We start from the raw sequence: 22,282 nt of genomic DNA on the forward strand, positions 1-22,282 counted from the left end.
TATATAGCACCAGCTATCAGCCCAAGATAGTAGTTGGAGGCACTGCGCTCCAGAATAAGCTGATACAAACTTAATCACTGACACAGGGTAGTTCTCCCCAGTGTGAAGGCCAATATTGACCTCTGAACCAGCACCTAAATTTTTTTTAGCATGATCAGACTGCTATTTGTGGATTTTGCTGTGTTGCCATTCCTAACACCGGGTCAGAAAGGATACAGGATGAAGAGCAATTTCACTCCATAGCAATCTTAACCCCAAAGGTAGATTTCCATTCTCCACATCAGTTACTCTTTTGTCCCTGAAAGCAGCCGTTGATTTGTTGAGATAGTGTGGGATTGTGCCAGTTAGGCACAAGGGAAATGTTTCATCTGACGGGTCTATTTAACTGTAGCAAAATTGAAGCCTTTTGGTCAATGGTGAATTACTATTGGATTATATCTTGCTCGTTATGCAGTATATCTACAGTTAGAATAGTTACTGCTGTCCGCTTCTCCCAGCAACACAGCGACATACATGCCCAGACAGGATAATTCATTGCCCCTCAGGGCAAGACAAAGAAGATCAAAGTCAAAAAGGTCGGGATATGCACCTTGTTTTCTGAATAGAGAGTCTCACTGATCAAAGTCTCCAAAAATGACCATGGCTTGGGGACTGTGTGCAGAGTCTGCATGTTCTCCCCATGTCTGCATGGGTTTCCTCCGGGTGCTCTTGTTTCCTCCCACAGTCCGAAAGACATGCTGGTTGGGTGCATTGGCCGTGCTAAATTCACCCTCAGTGTACCCAAACAGGCACCGAAGTGTGGCGACTGGAGGATTTTCACAGTAACTTCATTGCAGTGTTAATGTAAGCCTACTTGTGCCACTAATAAATAAACAACTTTGAACTTTGGAACAGGTTATTCAACTCAAATACAAGCATCCCATGGGGTTATTTGCAATTACGCAGGAAAACAGATGCACTCTGTCAATAACATAAAAGCAAAATACTGTGGATGCTGGGATCTAAATGCTGGAAAATCTCAGCAGCTCTGACGAAGGGTCATCCAGACTCGAAACATTGGCTCTATTCTCTCTCCACAGATGCTATCAGACCCGCTGAGATTTTCCAGCATTTTCTGTTTTTGTTGCACGCCGTCAATGTTTGCACTGTCTAATGTAAATAAAAGAAATGCAGTTTTGGATTCCTTTCGTTCTAGGATGTTTTCAAGTAAATCTGAAGTGTTATTCAGGCTGTATTGCTTCTAGACTGTACTCAGGCTAGCCCAAGAGCCCAATGGTTGGTAATAAGCTACATAACAAGGAGACAATCCCTTTAACAATGATGGTGAATGCAGAAGAGGTTTTGTTATTTGTCATTGGGGGCAGCAGTAATAAAATTAGAAAATTCTGGAAAAGTCTGGCAGCATTGGCGGCCGGAACTCTCCCATCTCGCCTGCCACGGAATCGGAGCGGGTGAGGGTCCAACAATGGAAATCTCCATTGACCTCAGGTGGGAATTTCTGGTCTCACCCGAGTGAGGCCGTAAAACCCCCCCGCAGTGTTAAGAGTCCTGTATGACTCCTGCTGAGCCAAACGTCCTCTAAAGTTTCCCCCTACCCTGAGCTCTCATCTTGCTCTAGTTTATCTCATCTCCCTTCATGCCCACTGTTAGCTCATCTTGTCCATTGTCCCATCTCCTGCTACCTTTATTCTATACCCACACAAAATCCTGACCATTCAACTGCCCCTATTGAACTGCATGGTAGCTGATATTGTCAACAGGTCTCTCACTTCAGGTGCTGAACTCTTTCCTTTAAATCTATCATCACCTCCAAAATCCAACACTTGAAATCCACCGTTCACCACGAGCGCAAATCCCAGGAAGGACGCAAGCCTGATTTGCATGAATTAACATTAGAATAGCAAGCTTGCCGCCACTACTCCCACCCTCAGCATAAGGTCCCAGCCAGCTGCATGATGTGATGCCATCGTAAATCGAGACTGGTTTTCAAAAACAAAAACCAGTCAAGGTGACCATACCGGAGGCGCACGGTTAAGTATGGTCTCCGAGCTTTGCCGGACATTGCCCTCTGGCACTCTGGTAGTACCCCCTGCCAGTGACAGAGGGCAGTGCCAGGGGGAGCTCCATTGCAGGCGTTTTTCCTTATCCCTGGGGGAGGGGTGAGATTGCTCTTCTAATTATGGGGGAACAGGAATGAAGAGAGTTCCCCTCCTCCATGGGGGGGGTTTGATGTCCATGGTGGTGGGTGGAAGGGGTCCTTTAGTTAAGAAAGCCCACCAACATCTCTACTTTCTCAGAAGATGAAGGAAATTTGGCACATCTGCTACAACTCTCACCAACTTCTACAGATGCAACATAGAAAGCATTCTTTCTGGTTGTATCACAGCTTGGTATGGTTCCTGCTCTGTCCAAGACCGCAAGAAACTACAAAGGATCGTGAATGAAGCCCTGTCCATCACTCAAACTAGCCTCTCGTCCATCAACACTGTCTACACTTCCCGCTGCCTCAAAAAAGCAGCCAGCATAATCAATGACCCCACACACCCCTAACATACTTTCTTCCACCTTCTTCCGTCAGGAATAGGATACAAAAGTCTGAGGTCATGTACCAACCGACTCAAAAGCAGCTTCTTCCCTGCTGCCTTCAGACTTTTGAATGGATCTACCTCACATTAAGTTGATCTTTCTCCACACCCTAGCTATGACAGTAACACTACATTCTGCAATCTCTCCTTTCCTTCCCTATGTACGGTATGCTTTGTCTGTGAAGCGTGTCAGAAACAATACAATAATAATTGAAATCAAAAATTGGAAATCTGGGCACCTTTTAAAAAGGAGCTAGGAGAAGCTGGAGAGGATAAGGGAACTGAAGAGAGCAGACTTCCTAAAGGAAAGTCCCAAAAACTAGCAAGTGGGGGCAAAAAAAAAAAGTGTCTGGGAAGACAGTTAAAGGAACAAAGAACAAAAAGTCAAACAAGGTCGGTGAAGTAAAAAGCAGAGGATGTGCTTGGAGTTAAAGAGAGCTTTAAAGTCAGCCAGGCGAGAAGCCTGATGTCCGAGGTAAATCAAAGGTTAGGTGGCACCTTACCACAGCCTGTGAAGCAATGGTATTCTGTTGGAGTGGCTGGGTACCCGAGAGATTTGGCAAGTGACAATCCAAGGCAGTGAAACACTAAAAAGAGCGGTTGAAATCCTGGAGGTGGATCCTTGGTGAAAGCGTCAGAGAGAAAGCTTCGTTTGGGGGAAAATTCCAAGCATGTTCTTCAAGAGTGGAGTTTGGAAACAATCGTGTGGAACTCAGGAGTTCCAGTGAGACCAGTTGGCTCACAGTGTGAGAAGCATCTGGTGGGGGCGGGGGTGTTGATGAGAAATCCACAGAGGTTGTTCGGAGTGGCCTCTGTCACTTGGTTTCAGAGAGTGGTGTGTCTGACCCCTGCAGGCCTAGTGGTTTACATGGATTGTGTACTTACTGAGAACATTAGAGTATAAGGTAGATCTTGTAACTTGCATTATCTCTACAAATTTGTGTGCATCTGGAAAGATATAGGTGAGGTGAAGGAGTTGTGTATTATATTGAATCTTTTGTTTAATAAATGTTTTATTATTGTGTTAAAGTTAATTGGCAGTCCTGTGACTCTGTTCATCCATGTCTTTAAATAAAAGGTATGATCCAGAGAGCCAATGTTCCACTCTGGGACTTGACCACCCAGTATTAACACCAGCTGGGACCATTACAACTGCCTTAGTGAGTAACTGACTGCATTATAGCTTTTCTATATTTTGTGGACCAATTCAGTATCCATTGGCCTTATTTCAGACATGGGCCTCTTGAACTCTTAGGAACTATAAAATACCTAAAGTAGAGCCTACAACATCCTCATTAAACCAGAACTTCTGATTCTCCAAATGCCTCTTGCATAGCCAAGTGGTAATTTGGAATTTTCTTCCACTCCTCTTCCCCCTCTCCCCCACTACAGTAACTTGAAATCTAAACTATATCTTTAACAATATTTCCCAAACCAATGAACTTCACCACCTTGGAGGAAAGGGCAACTGCCTTGAAGCCATATCATGATCTACAAATTCCCTTCCATTTGGGCATGGCTATGTAACACTATTTCTTTCTCATAATGGAGTCCGAATCCTGGATCTCCCTCCCTGGCATAATTGTAGAAGTACCTTCACCTCATGGACTGCAACAGTTCAAGAAGGCAGTTCACCACGCTTGTCTGAAGGTTACTCACTACGGCTCAGTGCTCTCACCTCAGAGCACAAAGGTTGTAACTCCACAGACTTGAGCACAAAACCCAAGCTGACACTCCATTGCAGTCCTGAGAGAGTGCTGCACTGACAAAGTGCTGCCTTTCAGTTGAGACAGTAAACCATGGTCCTATTTTCCCTTCCAAATAGGTATAAAGAAAGATCCCATGGCCTTATTTTGAAGAAAAGCAGGGAAATTCTCCCCGGTCTCCCGGCTTATAGTAGTGGCTTAGCCAACATCACTTAAGCAAATGATCGGGTCCTAATCACATTGCTGTTATGGGGACTTGCTGTGCAAAAATTGGTTGTGTATATATCCTACATTACAACAGTGACTACATTTGATAAGAAGTGCTATAAGACATCCTGAGATCATGAAAGTCACTATCTAGATGCAAGTAGGGGAGGCCTTGGCCATATGGTATTATCGCCAGTTTATTAATCCAGAAAGTCAGCTAATGTTCTGGGGACCCGGTTTAAATCCCGCCACGGCAGATGGTGGAATTTGAATCCAATAATATCTGAAATTAAGAATCTACTGATGACCAGGAAACCATTGTCGAAAAAAACCATCTGGTTCACTAATGTCCTTTAGGGAAGGAAATCTGCTGTCCTTACCTGGTCTGGCCTACATGTGACTCCAGAGCCACAGCAATATGGTTGACTCTCAACTGCCCTCAGGCAACTAGGGATGGGCAATAAATGCTGGCCAGCCAGCGACACCCACGTCCCATAAATGAATTTTTTAAAAGTTCTTCCAAGGGCAACTATGGCTGGGCAATGAATGTTAGGAATGCTAATAACGCAAGAATTAAATTTTAAAAAGTACCTTCCAATCATCTTCATCCTCACTGTCAGCTTGACATCTGGGACGGTATAAAGTCCCTTTGAGATCGAAGTCACGAAGCTGTCCCTGGCTTGCAGACATGTGGACAGTCACGTTCTGAACTTGCTTCTGATAGTCATGACCTCCAATCAGCCCCTGTGCTTGCAGCAACTCCGCCTCATCAGCCAGTTCAATTAGATCACCATCTTCCACCTCTGGCTCCTCTTCGTCTGTCAGCTCAGTGGCATTTCCTAAAAGAAGAAGAAGATCAGCACCGAGCAGATAATTTCTCTCGTCATTAAGAAGCAAAACTCAGAAGACAATGTGGGAAGAAAATTAAAAGATTTTTAGAAAATTAGTAACAGTCAACAAACAAAAGATAGAAAACGCTGGAAATACTCAGCAGGTCTGGCAGCATCTGCGGAGATTGAAACAGAGTTAATGGCGGCGAAATGCTCACATGCCCCTGTCGGTGGGTTCGCTGGTAGGTGGGGCTGGAGAATTCACCAGGAGGTATAAAAGTGGGGTTCACTTCAGCACGAAATGGCAGCGGGATCTTCTGATACTGTCCGCCATGACGGAGTGGGAATCCCAATGGAGGTTGGCAGGAAATGGATTTAGATCCCGCTAATGCAGCTGAAGGCCTATCTGGAATCGTTACCCCCCCCTCCCCGCCCACGCCCGATTCTCCGTGACGTCAGCGGGAAAAGACACCAGTCAGAGCACGCCTGTACAAACGCGGCATGCTCTGACTGGGGTCGGGATATACGTGAAGGCGGCCTGGGGCTGCCCCTGGAGTTTGGGATGGAGGCTTCCAGTTACCCTGGAACACCACAGGAGTGGATGGGGAGGCAGCATCTCTCAGGATCTTCCAGCTTCAGTATCTTCGGGGGAGCCCATCTTCCAGTTTCAGAATGTTCCTGGAAATTCATCTTCCAGGGACACTGGGTCAGTGAAGTTGGCCGCCTTTTAATTATGGTGCCTGGATCGGATAGTGGGGAGTGTGCCATCCAGCAGCCCCCCCCCCATGGAAGACATTGCTGTTGCGCACATGCAATTGTTTGTGACTGATTTGACAACAAGGAAAACGGATTTCTGAGGTGCCACACCATGGGTTACTTAAACTGACCAATGCAGCTTTATTTACAAGGTGTTGACTGAAGTCTAACATGGAAGAGATTAAAAACCCGTGAATGCCTCTGTTGACGTCACAGCACGTCATGTGACTAATCACACAGAGATGCATCGCTTCACAATACGTAACAGCTGTGAAACCCCCAGCTGCATAATTAATGATGCCGGGGATGGAAGATACCGAGAGATACCCATCAGCCTCCACAGCAGGGAACACTCCCCGTCACCACCATGGGGGTTATTCCCAGACGAGAGAATTCCCCTCATTGTTCCTGGTGGTGACCTTTAAACGGAACTGTTTTTATCTCAGTTGGTGCTGTTGATGAGAGGTCAGCAGTTTTCAGGTGGTGTTGAGTGCAGATCTCTGGATGCAGCAAGGGCACTGGTTCAAGGAGTGCGGAATATCTCAAAAGATATCTGTAACCGTTGGATACGGAAAACGAAGGGTGAAATTTCAGTTGGATCCTTGTGGGAAAGTCGGAGACAGTCCATGAGGAAGGAAATGTGAAAGCGGGTTTTGATAGATTCCCGATCAAACACAAGGGAAGCAGGAAGCAATGAATGTGAAAAAGGCAAAATAGACAAATGGAAACCCGAGAGAAGAACAGAACATCTTCAAGGTTGGCATTCCTGGAAATTAGGTGGCAGGGAATTAAACACTAATCCAAAAGCCAAAATACCACAAATGCTGGCGGCCTGAAATAAAAGCAGCAATGATGGAAATAATCCACAGGTCTGGCAGCAATGGCAGAGAGAGAAATAGAGTTAGGGAGCTGAATAATACAGGGATGACGGGGGTAAGTGGGGGGTTGCTAGTGAAGAGTGTGGAAGGCATGCCCATCCCAACCCCCAGAAACCATGTTGACATGGACAACACTTAATGAGAGCCGAGTGGGACATCAGGAGAAGCAAGGCCTATGGACCCCGGAGCTGATAAGTCCAGGATCTTGAGCTGGGAGGGTTATTGTGGAGCGTTTAAGAGAGGGAGTGGGTAGGAAGGAAGGAGCAATGCAATCTAAGAGGGACTGCCCCAGGATTGACAAAGGACAGTTCGTCAGGAGTGACACCCTTCCTTCTTCCTGGCCTTGAAGCATTTGAATAAAAAAAGAAAAAACAAAAACAGGTTTCTCACTCCCGCCCAAGCCAAAAGTTTAATGACATGGACAGCGTATCATCAGGGTCAACTGACTTGATAACAAGCATGTTTGACTCTAGATTATTCATTTAAATAGGGTGGGTGGGCTGCTGATTTTGGTCCCTCCCCCCACCCTCCCGTATACAGGCGAGAACTTGGGGATAGACAGGGAGGTGGTGGGATCGGCACCTGCCCAATTTTATGAGATCCACCCGCAGTTGAAACGCACCCACGGGGGCACACCAAGCTCAGCCCAACATTTCAGCTCATGACCTTTCATCAGAGTGGAGTTGATGGTTTGATATGTAGCTGTTTATACAGTTTAAAAGAAATGCAGAGATTCATTGAGCTGCCCACAATGAACATTCTTTGATAAAATAACCCAGAAACTTATATTTACTTCATTTTTTTTTTAAATGGAGGAAAGAATTGGAATTTTCTATTACCTGTGTCTCCCTCCATGTCATTTGAGCCTGTTTCCTCCAGGTCATCTTCTGCGCCATTGTCTGCTGTCATCGATTCAGATGGAAAATAACATCGGAATGCAGATGTTGTTCCTAACCATTCCAGTATGATGGATTGGCGAGATCGCCGACCTTCAAAGGACACCTTAAAGTGTAAAGAATCCCAACGTGTTAACAATTATTTTGACCACACCTAGAAATAATCCAGATCATATTATTGATTGGCAAATGTGTTGACCGACTCGTGCTTGAATTAAGGGCGGCACGGTGGCACAGTGGTCAGCATTGCTGCCTCACAGCACCAAGGACCCGGCTTGGGTCACTGTCTGTGTGGAGTTTGCACATTCTCCCAGTATCTGCATGGGTTTCCTTCGGGTGCTCTGGTTTCCTCCCACAGTCCAACGATGGGCGGGTTAGGTGGATTGGCCATGCTAAATTGCCCCTTACTATCAGTGGGACTAGGTAAGGTAAATGCATGGGGTTATGGGGATAGAGCGTGGGTGGGATTGTTGTTGGTGCAGACTCGATGGGCCAAATGGCCTCCTTCTGCATTGCAGGATTCTATGATTCGAATCCTTTGCTCCATTACTGCTCTCACTTATATTGCATCAGATACCAGCCCAAAGTAAATTTTGGAATGTCACTTTGGACCCTGGATTGTGGAAGTGCAAACTTGATCACCAACACAAATGCATTCTCCCTGGGGTTCCAGGTATTGGCACCAGCTATTGTTTCAACTGACAAAGTCTATTTAACTGTAGCCAAAAAATTGAAGTGATATTTGTCCATGATGGATTATTTGTCAGATTTTTTAAAAATACTTTTCCAATTCAATCAAATCAAGTCCAATTCAGAGTCTCAACAAGTTGAGACATTTCCGATCCAGGCTGACAAGACAGGGCATGCAATCCTCTACCCTGTCTTGGGCCTGATCTACTTGAGCCAAGCTGATTGGAGTAGGCAGACGTCTCCGCCCCCCCAGGCTTGATCTCATTTGCATCTTAGCCAAAAGGCCGAGATACCGCTTTTAAAAATTGCTTCATATGAAGCTTAAATGCAACCCAATGACCACTACCAAGTGCAGCATCTGCAGACTACATTTGATCTTAGCCAAAAGGCCGAGAAGCGATTCTTTCTTGCTGGTTATACACGTTAGATAAACAATTGTTATTGCCGGCTGTTTCTGATGGAAGCATTGGAACACACATCTTTTATGTGTGGATTGTTTATACATTCCCCCTCAGGACAGGGCAAAGTTCAAGTCAGTCTGGACATGCATGGGGTTCATTTATGACATTTGCCCTTAGATGAAGACCAGTCAGGTTTTTCAATTCAAATGTAAGCACGTCATCTGGCTATTTGTATTCACAAATCTAGTGAGTGGATGGACTATCTAATGTTAATAAGAGAAATGCAAACTTTAGTTCCTTGCACTCTAGAATGTCTTCAAAGAAGTCTGATACATCATTCGGTAGTACTATAACCAGGGAGCATGTTCATCTGGCCATAGGACTAACCAGAGGACTCTGGTTGCTAAAAGCCACATAACTTGAAGTTTAGTTTATTTATTAGTATCACAAGTTGCTGTAAAAGCCTCTCAGTCGACACACTCTGCTGCCTGTTCGGGTACAGTGAGGGAGAATTTAGCATGGCCAATGCACCTAACCAGCATGTGGGACAGTGGATAGCACTACTGACTCACAGTGCCAGGGACCCAGGTTCAATTCCAGCCTCGGGTGACCGTGTGGAGTTTGCACACTCTTCCTGTGTGAGTTTCCTCTGGGTGCTCTAGTTTCCTCCCACACTCCAAACATGTATTGCCCCTTAGTGCCAGGGGGATTTGCAGGGTAAATACGTGGGGTTATAGGGATAGGATTGTTGTCGGTGCAGGCTCGATGGGCCAAGTGGCCTCCTCCTGCACTGTAGGGATTCTATGTTAGCAACCTTGTTTCAAGCATCAGCTTAAAATTGAGAGGTAACACAACACATTGTTTCTGACATTAAAGGAGGTTAGTGAAGTTTATTAATAATGAAAATAACTGCTTCTAACTTATCCTAACTCGCACCAAGTTCCCATCACCTCTGACCTACATCTGCTTCTGGCCCACTAACTGAATCTTGGAATTCTTATGCTGGTGTTAAAATGGCATTACCACTCCCTTTATCTGTAACCTCCTCAAACCTGACAATCCTTTAAGTCACCTCTGGCCTCTTATGCAACCCTATTCCTTTTGTCTCATCATCACTGGCCGTGCTGTCAGCTGACCCGCTCCCAAGGTCTGGAATTCCCTTCTTAAACCGATCCATCTCTTTCTCCTCTGCTTTAAGACGTTCTCCAAGGCTCACCTCTTCTACCAAGTTTGTTGTCACCAAGCCTAATATTTCCTTTTACTGTTTCAGTGTCAAACTTAGTCGGATTATGCTTCTGTAAAGACCTTTGCATTGTTTTACTATGCTAAAGTTCAATGTTGAATTCAAGTTGTACAAATGGTGTCTGCGTTTATTTATTCAAGTTTAAACAAAGCTGACTGTTGGTTTATACTCTGGATAAGAGTATACTCTTCCATCTACTGGAGATGTGATTATGTGGCAGCTTGTGATATGTTCTAGCAAGTCACAGGACAGGTACACGCTTCCGTATACAACTCCAGGATCTCACCACATCCAGCTGCTTTGTAGGAGATACTGAGTGTCGATTTATCAGCAAATGCATGCTTTGGCAATTACATTGCTATGCTAATTGCCTTATTAAAGACAGAGAGTGGTCGATTATTGCCTTAACCCGCAAAAGAGTATAAATAGACACAACTGGAATAGTTGCAGTGAGGGAATGACAAGGAGTTTGGACCTCTGCCAAGTTGGACACTGAATAAACTTGCTGAAGTAAAAGACAAGTTGCTCTATTATTCCTCCATTATATACTAACATTTAATATTAACACAAGGTGCACTTATGGGAATGGCCAGGAATGCTGAACCCCAGGAAATATAAAATGTTACCTCAAAATTATGATACAAACAAAATAAATAATAAAGGGCATTGATAACTTAGTAAGAAGTCTAATAAACCTGTTGGGCTTTAACCTGGTGTTGTTAGACTTCTTACTGTGTTTACCCCAGTCCAACACCGGCATCTCCACATCATTGATAACTTAGACAGGAATAACGTTTTCCTCTTGGAGGAAGGATCAATGATCAGGGGCATAGATTCAAGGTAAGGGGCAGGAGGATGTGAGGAAAAACTTTTTCACCCAAAGGGTGCTGGGAGTCTGGATCACACCTGCCCAGAAGGGTGGTGGTGGAGGCAGAGACGTTCATATAATATCCAAGATGTATTGAGATGTGCGATGCCAAGACACACAAGGCGATTGGCCAAGTACTGGAAAATGGGATTAGAATAGTTAGGTGCTTGTTTTTGACCGGTGCAGACATGATGGGCCGAAGGGCCTTTTCTGTGCTGCATACTTCTACGACTATGACCAGCTTCAAAAGGCTGCGTCTTGATAGGAATCCAAAAACTTTGCCAATGAATACTGGATAATGCGAGAGAGAATTAGCTTTCAGATGCATTATGATATACTCTTATAGAGCTCCTCCTCCACTCTTGGCTGGATACTTGGATGAACAAGAGGGGGGAATCTGACACGGACTGCTGAGAAGGAGTGGGCAGGAGGGATGGAGCAATCCCTGGCTTCGAGAAGAAAAGAAGGGACCAGTAACAGACACACAACCAGTCATATTTCTCCACATGATAACCAGACAAGATTCATTAACATGAGCTTTCTGTCTGTACATACAGATGCGAGTCTAGAAAGTTAACATTCCTACCTGCAGACTCCTCAAGTGTTTGGGAGCAATGTGTTTTGATAAAATATACATCTGAAGTACACCATTCTCACTTGCTTCCAATGACGCGGCTAACATTTCAATTGTTCTCTGGATCCCTTCCCTTTCTTCAATCAGCTGTGGGAATATAATAAAACATCACAACTCTGAGGTAAGTGAGGAAAGCTCACTCCCTTGCAAAATCCCCCCCAACGATGTTAATACTGTTCTGCAAGCCAAAATGATCACAGCGTAAAAGGTTAACAGGGGATTTCATAGAAGTATTCAAAATTATGGTGACTCTTTATAGGTTCAGTATGGAAAACTAAGGAGTGAGCACAGTAAGAAGTCTCACAACACCAGGTTAAAGTCCAACAGGTTTATTTGGTAGCAAATACCATAAGCTTTCGGAGCACAGCTCCTTCGTCAGATGGAGTGGATATCTGTTCTCCAACAGTGCACAGACACAGAAATCAAGTTACAGAATACTAATTAGAATGCAAATCTCTACAGCCAGCCAGGTCTTAAAGGTACAGACAATGTGGGTGGAGGGAGCATTCAACACAGGTTAAAGAGATGTGTATTGTCTCCAGACAGAACAGCTAGTGAGATTCTGCAAGATCAGGGGGAAAGCTGTGGGGGTTACTGATAATGTGACATAAATCCAACATCCCGGTTTAGGCTGTCCTCATGTGTGCGGAACTTGGCTATCAGTTTCTGCTCAGCGACTCTGCGCTGTCGTGTGTCGTGAAGGCCGCCTTGGAGAACGTTTACCTGAAGATCCAAGGCTGAATGCCCTGTTTAATTAGTATTCTGTAACTTGATTTCGGTGTCTGTGCACTGTTGGAGAACAGATATCCACTCCATCTGACGAAGGAGCTGTGCTCCGAAAGCTTATGGTATTTGCTACCAAATAAACCTGTTGGACTTTAACCTGGTGTTGTGAGACTTCTTACTGTGCTTACCCCAGTCCAACGCCGGCATCTCCACATCAAAACTAAGGAGTCACAGAGGACAGAGATTTAGGACAATTGGCATAAGAACCAAGTGGGAGGAATGAATTTTTTAAAAAATTCAGTGAGTAGTTTTGATCTAGTGCCTAAAAAGGCTGGAAGCAGGTTCAATAGCAACCTTCAAGAGGGAATTGAGTAGTAGGTGGGAGGAAAGGGTGGGGATGTCCTGTAGGTGAGAGTGAGAGAGGGATGAGAGAGCAAGAGAAAGGGAAGTGCAGGACATGGAGGACGAGGGAGATAAACAGTGGAAGGAGAGCGAGGGTTTGGAGAGCAGAAGGAGAGATGAATAGTGGAGGCAGAGCGAGAGAGTGGGAGGGGAGAGTGAATGACAGCAGTAAGGAGGAGTGGCGAACAAGACAGAGGAATGCAAAAGTGAGCAGAGGGAAGAGTGAGAAATATTTGGAGGACAGGTGAGGTCAGTGGAGAGACAAAAAGACATGGAGGAGGAGAATGAGGGGTGGGAAGAAGAGGAAGAGAAAGATGTAGAGAGAGAACTTCCTTTCATTCAAAATGGAGCGGATGCCTTTCAAAAGTAAGTGAATTACTCATGTTTTCTTACACTGCATATTGAAGTTCAGTGCCGCAGTGTACGATATGGTTAACATAAAGGTACCTATGACACTACGGACAGATCGATTCTAAGTGTCCAGCTAGCGTGACAACGGGGGAGTTTCTGATCCGTACTCTGGGTGGATTTTCATGCCCAAACATATGCACTTAGTCACTGAAAAAATAATTTAGACCATTTCTAGCCGCTGCAGGCAATGGGCTGGACTTAATTCGCCAACCAGCCTATAGAGGGAACTACTGCACGTGCAGACTTCTGATTCTGCACATGCTCAATAGCAAATGCCGGGGTCTGACAGACAGAGATCTGTCAGGCAACCTTAACCAGTAACATCACCACCCCTTGCCCGCCCGCCCCCCGCCGCAATCAGGGGAGCCCACAGCGAGTCCCACAACGCATGGGCACTTGGCCTCCCGGGGGGGGGGGGGGGGGGGGGGGGTCAATGGACTGTGAACCCAGATGATTGAGCGACGGGTTCACTAAACATGCAAATTCATATCTAAATAAATTATTCAGCCTCTCCCCCATTTCCGGTGAAAGGCTGATTTTGGCGGAAATCTGGTTCTCATAAAATCGGGAGAGCCGAGAAATCGGGTGTGATCCTGATTCCTCGGCTCTCACTCTGCCCATTGATGTGCGTGGGGCGCCCCATGTCAAAGAACTGGTGAGTGCTCCCCAGTATCCTGACCAATACTTACCCCATAGCAAATATCACAAAAATAGGTTATCCGGTAACATATCTGGCGCAGTGGTTAGCACTGCTGCCTCACTGCACCAAAGACACAGGATCGATTCCCAGCTTGGGTAACAGTCTGTGTGGAGTTTGCACATTCTCCCCATGGGTATCCTCCGGGTGCTCCGGTTTCCTCCCACAGTCCAAAGATGTGCAGGTTAGGTTGATTGGCCATGCTAAATTGTCCCTTAGTGTCAGGGGGACTAGCAGGGTAAATATGTGGGGTTACGGAGACAAGGCCTGGGTGGGATTGTTGCCAGTGCAGACTCAATGGGCTGAATGGCCTCCTTCTGTACTCCAGGGATTCTACGATTCTTCTATCTCATTGTTGTTTGTAGGTCCTCATGCACCTGTCGGGTGCACCTACATTTCAAACTGACAACCATTCAGAAATACTGCTTTGGCTGTAACATGTTCTGGGAGATCCAGAGGTTTTCAGAGGTATTGTATAAATGCAATTTCTGACTCGACTCAAAGTCTGTCAGACAACAGCAAACGGCACTTCCAAACGCATATGGTTGAAAATTCGAAGAAAAATAATGAGGTCATCATCAATTCTTCAAAAGGAAGGAAACCATGTCCGATTTGATCCATTAACTTTTAGCTGCTCTCTGCAGTAACCTTACAAGTTACTCAGTTTCAGCAATCCACAACAGCAACTAGGAATAGAGAATAATGTGCCTCCCCATCCCTGAAGATGAAGACTAATGGGAAATGGAGCAAAGGTCCCTACTCCTTACCCCTGGTCCCCTTCCCGCCTCATATTAATGCAAGTTCTGCTCAATGAAAGTAGGATGATAATGCCTCTTTATTATTTTATAAATTATTTCATGTACCCAATGGTTGCAAAATGAGTGCACCTCAACTGTAAACATTCACTTGTCCAACTCACCGCAGTATGTGTGCCTTTCAGGGAGCCTGGCAGATTTTTCCGGAAGTTCGGGTCCTTCCTGAGCGTGTGCAGGGAAAATTTGGACAGTGTTTTACTGCTGCTTCTTCCTCCAACTCTGACCAACCCAGTGTCCAGAAACGTGTGGATCCCTGAAAGAACAGAAATCATTTGATTTAAGGTTTCTTTTGACACAAAAGACAAACAGCATCGTGGAGGGGCGGTGCCAGGCTAGGGCTGCCCAACCAAAGAGGGGAGGGGGGTGGGCAGCACTGCGCACACTATCAGAGATTGTGGGGTGGGGGGGTTGCTACTGCTCTGCATGCAAATCGGTGGGGAGGGAGGTGTGGGGGCTACATTTTCAGGTGGTGTGGGGCTTGCAATCAGCTGTGGTGGGGGAGGGGTGCTGAGTTGAAGCTGTCTGCAGCAGCAGAGGCCTGACAGATCTCTTTCTCTCTGTCCTGCCTCTGCTGTTAGAATGCGCATGTGCAGCCAGAGATCTGCACATGCGCAATAGCTCTCTCTGTTGCTTGATCAGGCTCTCTGGCAAATTAAGCCCCGTCCACTGCCTCTAGTAGCTAGAAACAGTCGAGCCCATTTTTTCAAGCACTAGGTGCATAAGATTGGGAGAAAAATCTCGTCCATAAAAGAAATCTGCATTCCCATTTTCACACTCGCTGGACACGCAGAATTTCTCTCATAAAATTCCCTACATTTGGAATTTTACTGCCTTGCCCACCCCAGAATCGGGGCGGGCGAGGCTCGCAGAACGGGATTCTCCGTTGGCCTCGGGTGGGATCTTACGAGCCTCAGGCGGGCGAGGCAGTAAAATTCCAGCATATATCTCAGAAGGGGTGCATCAAGTATGATACCAAAGGCTGAAAGGGTTAAATAGTAAAAATAGGTCGTATAAAGGAGGCCTGTGTTAACATGTATACAGAGCATCAAGTGTTGCTCTAATCAAAATGTTTAAGATGATTAAAAGGAGCTGATAGGGTGGAGATAAACTATTTTCTGCGAGGAGAGAGTTCAGAATTTAAATAAAGAGGCCGTAATCATGAAGTTAAGCTGGTTGATGCTTCCCCTCCCCGAGCCCAAATGGATGGTGTGGAATCAGCATCCGTAACAGACTGTGTTACTGCCAGAGTCTGGAACAGCAGACACACGACTAATCAATGCGAGCATCATTCCAACACTATCAAACAGCTTTAATTATCTGCTGCATACTGGAGTCTCTGACCTTCCAAGAACTGATCCAGTGCGTGGTTGGTGTAGCACACCACCAAAATGGGAGAAGCACCAGCAGACTGCCAAATGTCCGAGTTAGCCAGAAGAACCTTGACAGCCTTGAGTCCCAGAAAGGTTTTCCCTGCAAACCATAAAAGAGAGTCATTAATAAAGGACGCAAATACATTTTTGAAAACTGAATGATTAGAACACATACAAAGCGGATTGTACCCAACCATGTCAGAAGGTGACTGGACTTGGGTGAAGGGTTGCAAGCATTAATCTTGCTGTTCAGCACCATTCGCGACTCCTCAGATACTGAAGCAGTCCATGTTCAAATGCAACAAGATCTGGACAATATCCAGGCTTGGGCTGACAAGTGGCAAGTAACATTCACGCCACACAAATGCCAGGCAATGACCATCACCAATAAGAGACACTCTAACCACCGCCCCGTGACATTCAATGGTGTTACCATCACTGAATCCCCCCACTGTCAACATCCTTGGGGTTACCATTGACCAGAAACGCAACTGGACTCACCACATAAACACAGTGGCTACAAGAGCAGGTCAGAGGCTAGGAATACTGCGGCTAGTAACTCACCTCCCGACTCCCCAAAGCCTATCCACCATCTACAAGACACAAGTCAGGAGTGTGGTGGAATACTCCCCACTTGCCTGGATAGGTGCAGCTCCAATAACACTCAAGAAGCTTGGCACCCTCCAGGACAAAGCAGCCCGCTTGATTGGCACCACATCTACAAACATTCAATCCCTCCACCACCAACGCTCAGTAGTAGCAGTGTGTACTATTCACCAAATATCCTGAGGCAGCACCTTCCAAACCCATGACCACTTCCATCTAGAAGGACAAGGGCAGCAAATAAATGGGAACACCACCACCTGCAAGTTCCCCTCCAAGCCACTCACCATCCTGACTTGGAATGCCATTTGCAGTCGCTGGGTCAAAATCCTGGAATTCCCTCCCGAACAGCTTTGTGGGTCAACCCACAGAACATGGACTACAGCGATTCAAGAAGGCAGCTCACCAGCACCTTTTAAAGGGCAACTAGGGATGAGCAATAAATGCTGGCTTAGCCAGCGATGCCCATGTCCCACGAATGAATAAAAAAAACTTGCATTAATGGGTGGCCCGGTGGCACAATGGCTTGTCTGCTAATTGGCTGATGTGTTTGCCTACACAAAGGGGATCTATACTTCAGTGAGGTATTTTGGGGTTTCCAGCAAAACTAAAGTAAATTCTATTTCTTGTCACAAGGAGGTTTACATTAACACTGCAATGTAGTTACTGTGAAAATCCCCTAGTCGCCACACTCCAGTGCCTGTTCAGGTACACCGAGGGAGAATTTAGCATGGCCAATGCACCTAACCAGTAGGTCTTTCGGACTGTGGGAGGAAACCGGAGCATCCGGAGGAAACCCACGCAGACACGGGGGAACGTGCAGACTCCGCACAGACAGTGCCCCAAGCCAGGAATCGAACCCAGGTCCCCGGCGCTGTGAGGCAGCAGTGCTAATCACTGTGCCACCATGCCACCCCTGACAGGTTGGATATAAATGCAAGTTCTTTCTATTACGTTACCTGTTCCTGGCGGACCCTGGATAATAGCGAGCTCCTTGGTTACAGCCGTCTGCATGGCGCTCATCTGGGATTCGTCAAAGCTTAACTTTTCTTTAGAAGGCCACGTCCGAAAATCACGCACATTGAAATCACTGTTAAAGTTCAGTAGGTTGAACATGGAAAAGACGGACTGCTTTGGGCTTTTGAGAGGTTCTTCCTTCATCAGGGGCTCGAGTGTATAGTTTTGAGAACCATATTTTAGATATTTCGGTTCTGCAACGTGAGCCTGGCACTCGATAATGTATTTCTGAAAGGGTAACTCATCGTTTTTAATTTCTTTCAGACCTTCCAGAATATGGCGATACGCTTCAAAGTAAGCAGTCGTTTCGACCATTAGAAAAGAGTCCGTCGACTTAATGTCCACCAGCTGATGCTTGCTTTCTTCAGTGAAGCTGAGTGTGATGATACCTTTTTTCAGTTCGTCGAGGCCTCGGTTCGCCACCGTCGCAAACAGCATGGTTTCAAATTTGTCTTTGGATAGGCAAAGAAAAGACCCAAAGAGCAGTCGCTTGGAGCTCTCCCATCGCACAAACTCCAGCAGTTTTATATCAAACTGAACCTGAAAGAAGACACCACTACGTGTGCACAGGGTGCCCAGGATACGCGCATCAAAATAAATTCTGATATCGTCTATTTTGTTCTTCTTCAACTCCTTCTGGTCACAGGTCAACAATTTGGAAATGCCGTCCCTTAGTGGGCGAACAAAGTCTTCACGCAGTAGACGAAAGTGTATGTCAAGGTACGTGGCAGTGTCTGGATACTTTCCAGTGACAATATTGGGTCTCACATAAGGCTTATTGATTAGATGAATGTCATCGTAGGTTGGATATATCGAAATGCTCCGAAAGTCTTCCACCTCAGGCCTCGTGAAGTAGTTGTAGACATCAGATTTCAAACTCCCATCTCGCTTCTTGTCCTGCAGAGTTGCGATCATCTGCTGCAGATTTCGCAAGTCCGTCTTAGCTTCTGCCGAGGCTGGGATGCCGATAGACTGCAGGTAAGTTGAAGTTGACTGCACCAATGCAGCTAGCAGCGACACTTCCAGGAAAGCACTGGCAGGGTAGACAGTAATCATCTGACAGAGCAACTTCACGGTAGAAGCGAGGTGGGCAGAGTTTTCCAAGTGCGCCTCCGGCAACACTTCTGTCTGAGCACTGACGACAAACTCGGGGAGGATACTTTTCAGAAACATGGAATCCTTAATCAATTCTAAGAGATAGTGTAAATTCTGACGACTGGATTGGCATTTGGATGCCAAACAGAGGACTTTCAGAAAGGACACAATCAAGTGTTTGTCAGGGTTGGCCTGATTTAGGAAGTCTTTCAGCCCACTTCTTGGAGAGACCAATCTCATTATGATGTCCGCTGGCTCCATCACAGACAGTCGTTCGAGCTCTCGACTGTCAATCTTCCACTGCTTGTGTTGATAAGGTTTACTAGATGTGGCTGCAGAAGTTCGAGCAGGTTGGGAGTATTGGCTGGTTCGAGAAGCGCTTGTGTGTTTGTGTTGTCCCTGACTGCCACAGGTTTGACTCCCAGGTCGTTTGGAACTTTGCTGCGAATGGCTTTCACGGTTAACGCGATGGTACTCTCTGCCTCTCCCTCGAGAGGACGACTGTCTACCTAAAATTGGAGGAGAAACAGAATATATTGGTACAAGAAGTGTAGAGATTATGAAGTTATGATGCTCAATCAAACCAAGACCAAAAGAACCAGCTTGACTGGTAACCCCTCCATCCAGTTACACATCGCATTAGTGAACCAATGCTACAGTGTGGATAACTTAACAGGACTCCTTCAACAGCACCTCTCAAACCCACAGCCTCCATTGCCTAAAAGAAGAGTGCCGCAGGAGCAATGGGAACACCATCACCCCCAAGTTTTTTTTAATGCATTCATGGGACATGAGCATCGCTGGCTGGCCAACATTTATTGTCCATGCCTAGTTGCCCGAGGGCAGTTGAGAGTCAACCACATTGCTGTGGCTCTGGAGTCACATGTAGGCTAGACCAGGTAAGGACGGCAGATTTCCTTCCTTAAAGAACATTAGTGAACCAGATGGGTTTTCCCCGACAATCAACAATGGTTTCGTGATCATCAGTAGATTCTTAATTCCAGATACTTTTTATTGAATTCAGATTTGACCATCTGCCACGGTGGGTTTCAAACCCAGGTCCCCAGAGTTTCTAGATTAATAGCTTAGTGATAATATCACTTGGCCATCGCTTAGTGGTATTATCGCATACCATTTTCATTTAGATATCTAAATCACTACTCCCTCATTGCTGCTGGATCAAACTTTTATCCTATCCAACAGAATTGTGGAAGTACCTTTCCCAAACGGAGCCCAGTATTCCGAGGAGGAAGCCTAATACAACATTCTCCACAGGAATTAGATGGGCAATAAATGACAGCCTTGACAGTGAAGTCCATATCTCAGGAATTTCCTTTTCTTTTTTAAGTATCATGCATCTTAGCTTTGGCCTTATTGAAGCAAAGCCATCATCAGTGGCAGTTTCTGTCTGGTAAGTAGCAAATACCAGAATATTTCATTGAAACACCAGAATGAAGAATGGTGCAAAATTTACATCTGCAAACGTTACGCTGGGTGTGTGAGATCAGTTCATCAGTGGATCATAACATTCATGAACATGACACTATTATGCTCACAGTTATGGTATAGTTTACTCTTGGTAACTGAAGATTTCTTTTGTGCTAAAAAAAAACAGAAGATAGGAGCAGGAGGAGGCTGTTTAGTCCTTTGAGCGTGCTCTGCCATTCATTACGATCATGGCTGATCATCCAACTCAATAGCCTAAAAATTACCCAATAAATTGAGTTGAGTAATATTAACACTTCATTTAAATTATACTGTGATGCTTAAGAAATCATTAGATCATTTGATAACATGAACTTCTCGTCTAACCCTTCTGTCTTTTGTGGGTGGCACAGTGGTTAGCACTGCTGCCTCACAGCGCCAGGGACCCAGGTTCAATTCCGGCCTCGGGTGACTGTCTTGTGTGGAGTTTGCTAGCTCTCCCCACATCTGCGTGGGTTTCCTCCGGGTGCTCCGCTTTGCTCCCACACTCCAAAGATGTGCGGGTTAGGTTGATTGGTCATGATAAATTGCCCCTTAATGTCAGGGGGATTAGCAGGATAAATACATAGGGTTAAGGGGATAGGGCCAGGCAAGGATTGCGGTCGGTGCAGGCTCGATGGCCTCCTTCTGCATTGTAGGGATTCTATGTCACATTCTTTGCAAGTAAGATCAGCAAACCCTCCCTCATCTCTGATAATGTTATCCCCAAGTGTCAGCCAGGTTCTGTGCTGGTTCTCTGGACTCGGAATCTGTGGGTTCAACTCACAATATGATGCTTGAGCACATGATCCAATTTCATATTTTTAGTGCAGCGCACAGTCCTTCAATGGGACACTGAAGTGCAGTTCTGTCTGAGGTGGATATTAAGAAGAATCTCACAAAGTTGTTGGAAAAAGTATGGGGAGTTCTCCCCGGTGCCCTGGCCAACATTTATCTCTCAACCATAACTGGAACAAAGGACCAAGTCATTGTCATGTTTGTGGGAACATGCTGGGACTGCCATGTTTCTACAGAAAAACAGGGAATATATTTCGAGAAGCAATTAATTGCCTGTGGAATGTTTTGTGATGTTCATGACAGGTGCTGTGGAAATGTAAGCTTACTTTTCCTCATTTTAAATTATTCTGCAGTTCATCACAAATGAAACTAAAGGTAAAATTTTCCTATGGTAGCCGGGACAAAAAATTTGGACAGTAGTCAAAAGTAAACTGACCGTTGGCCGCTCTCCAAATGCTCCTGTCCCACCCGTGATGATGCCAGCCACTGATGGGACTGTAAAATCCCGGCCCGAGTGTGCATCTCTTTTAATAGTGACATTTTAAACATTCTACACCTCACCCCCAAGTTTGAAATTTATAGCTCGCACTTGGCTGACCTCGTGGTATTTGCTGTCGTCGATTCTCGCTCTCAACAATGTCAAGTAGGTCAGACTGACTTCCATAAAGATTGGGATTTCTCTTGTGATGCTGTGAGTGGTTGCGCCGTTCAGACCGGTTCTCTTCCGTGGAGTCCTTGGACCAATTTTGCGTGCGGTGCGGGTTCCTCCCTCGGTGCTCATCTCTTAGTCCTGTAATTTAAAAAAAATAGCTTTTGTCTTATTGCCTGTAACACGCCTATGTGTCAAGAATTTATCTTTTGTTAAGTAACACTATATGTATCTTCCATCTTAGCTTTGGTTTCATTGAGGCAAAACTGCCATCAGTGGGAGTTTGTGTGTCATTAATGCAAGTGTCAAACATTAGAATATTTCACTGAAACAGAGATGGAGAATGGTACATAGTTTATACCTATAAATGTTACACTGGGTACAAGAGGTCACTCAAATCAGTGAATTAGTGGATCGCAAACCTGTAAAGTTGGGATTTGCTCAAAGTTCTAACATAATCTTTGTTTGATAACCAAGTGTCTTCTTCACTTTTTAAAAAATGCTGCAATATGAATCAAGCAATGCAAAAAAATGTGCAAAT

At 45.5% G+C, this 22,282-nt stretch overlaps 1 protein-coding gene across 1 annotated transcript in view; it reads right to left on the reverse strand.

The window, feature by feature from the left end:
• The window catches only part of LOC144511940 (NFX1-type zinc finger-containing protein 1-like), a 73,776-nt gene that overhangs the window by 29,612 nt on the left and 21,882 nt on the right, over window positions 1–22,282 (reverse strand). Inside the window, exons 5-11 of the mRNA XM_078242428.1 lie at window positions 21,691–21,882; window positions 17,678–19,339; window positions 16,087–16,215; window positions 14,850–14,998; window positions 11,647–11,781; window positions 7,802–7,964; window positions 5,090–5,337 (exon numbers count right to left, since the gene is read on the reverse strand). Of these exons, the coding sequence (XP_078098554.1) occupies window positions 5,090–5,337; window positions 7,802–7,964; window positions 11,647–11,781; window positions 14,850–14,998; window positions 16,087–16,215; window positions 17,678–19,339; window positions 21,691–21,882 (2,678 nt within the window). The remainder of the gene's footprint in view (window positions 1–5,089; window positions 5,338–7,801; window positions 7,965–11,646; window positions 11,782–14,849; window positions 14,999–16,086; window positions 16,216–17,677; window positions 19,340–21,690; window positions 21,883–22,282) is intronic.

The sequence above is a fragment of the Mustelus asterias genome, chromosome 2, assembly GCF_964213995.1.
Source record: "Mustelus asterias chromosome 2, sMusAst1.hap1.1, whole genome shotgun sequence".
NCBI lineage: Eukaryota > Metazoa > Chordata > Chondrichthyes > Carcharhiniformes > Triakidae > Mustelus > Mustelus asterias.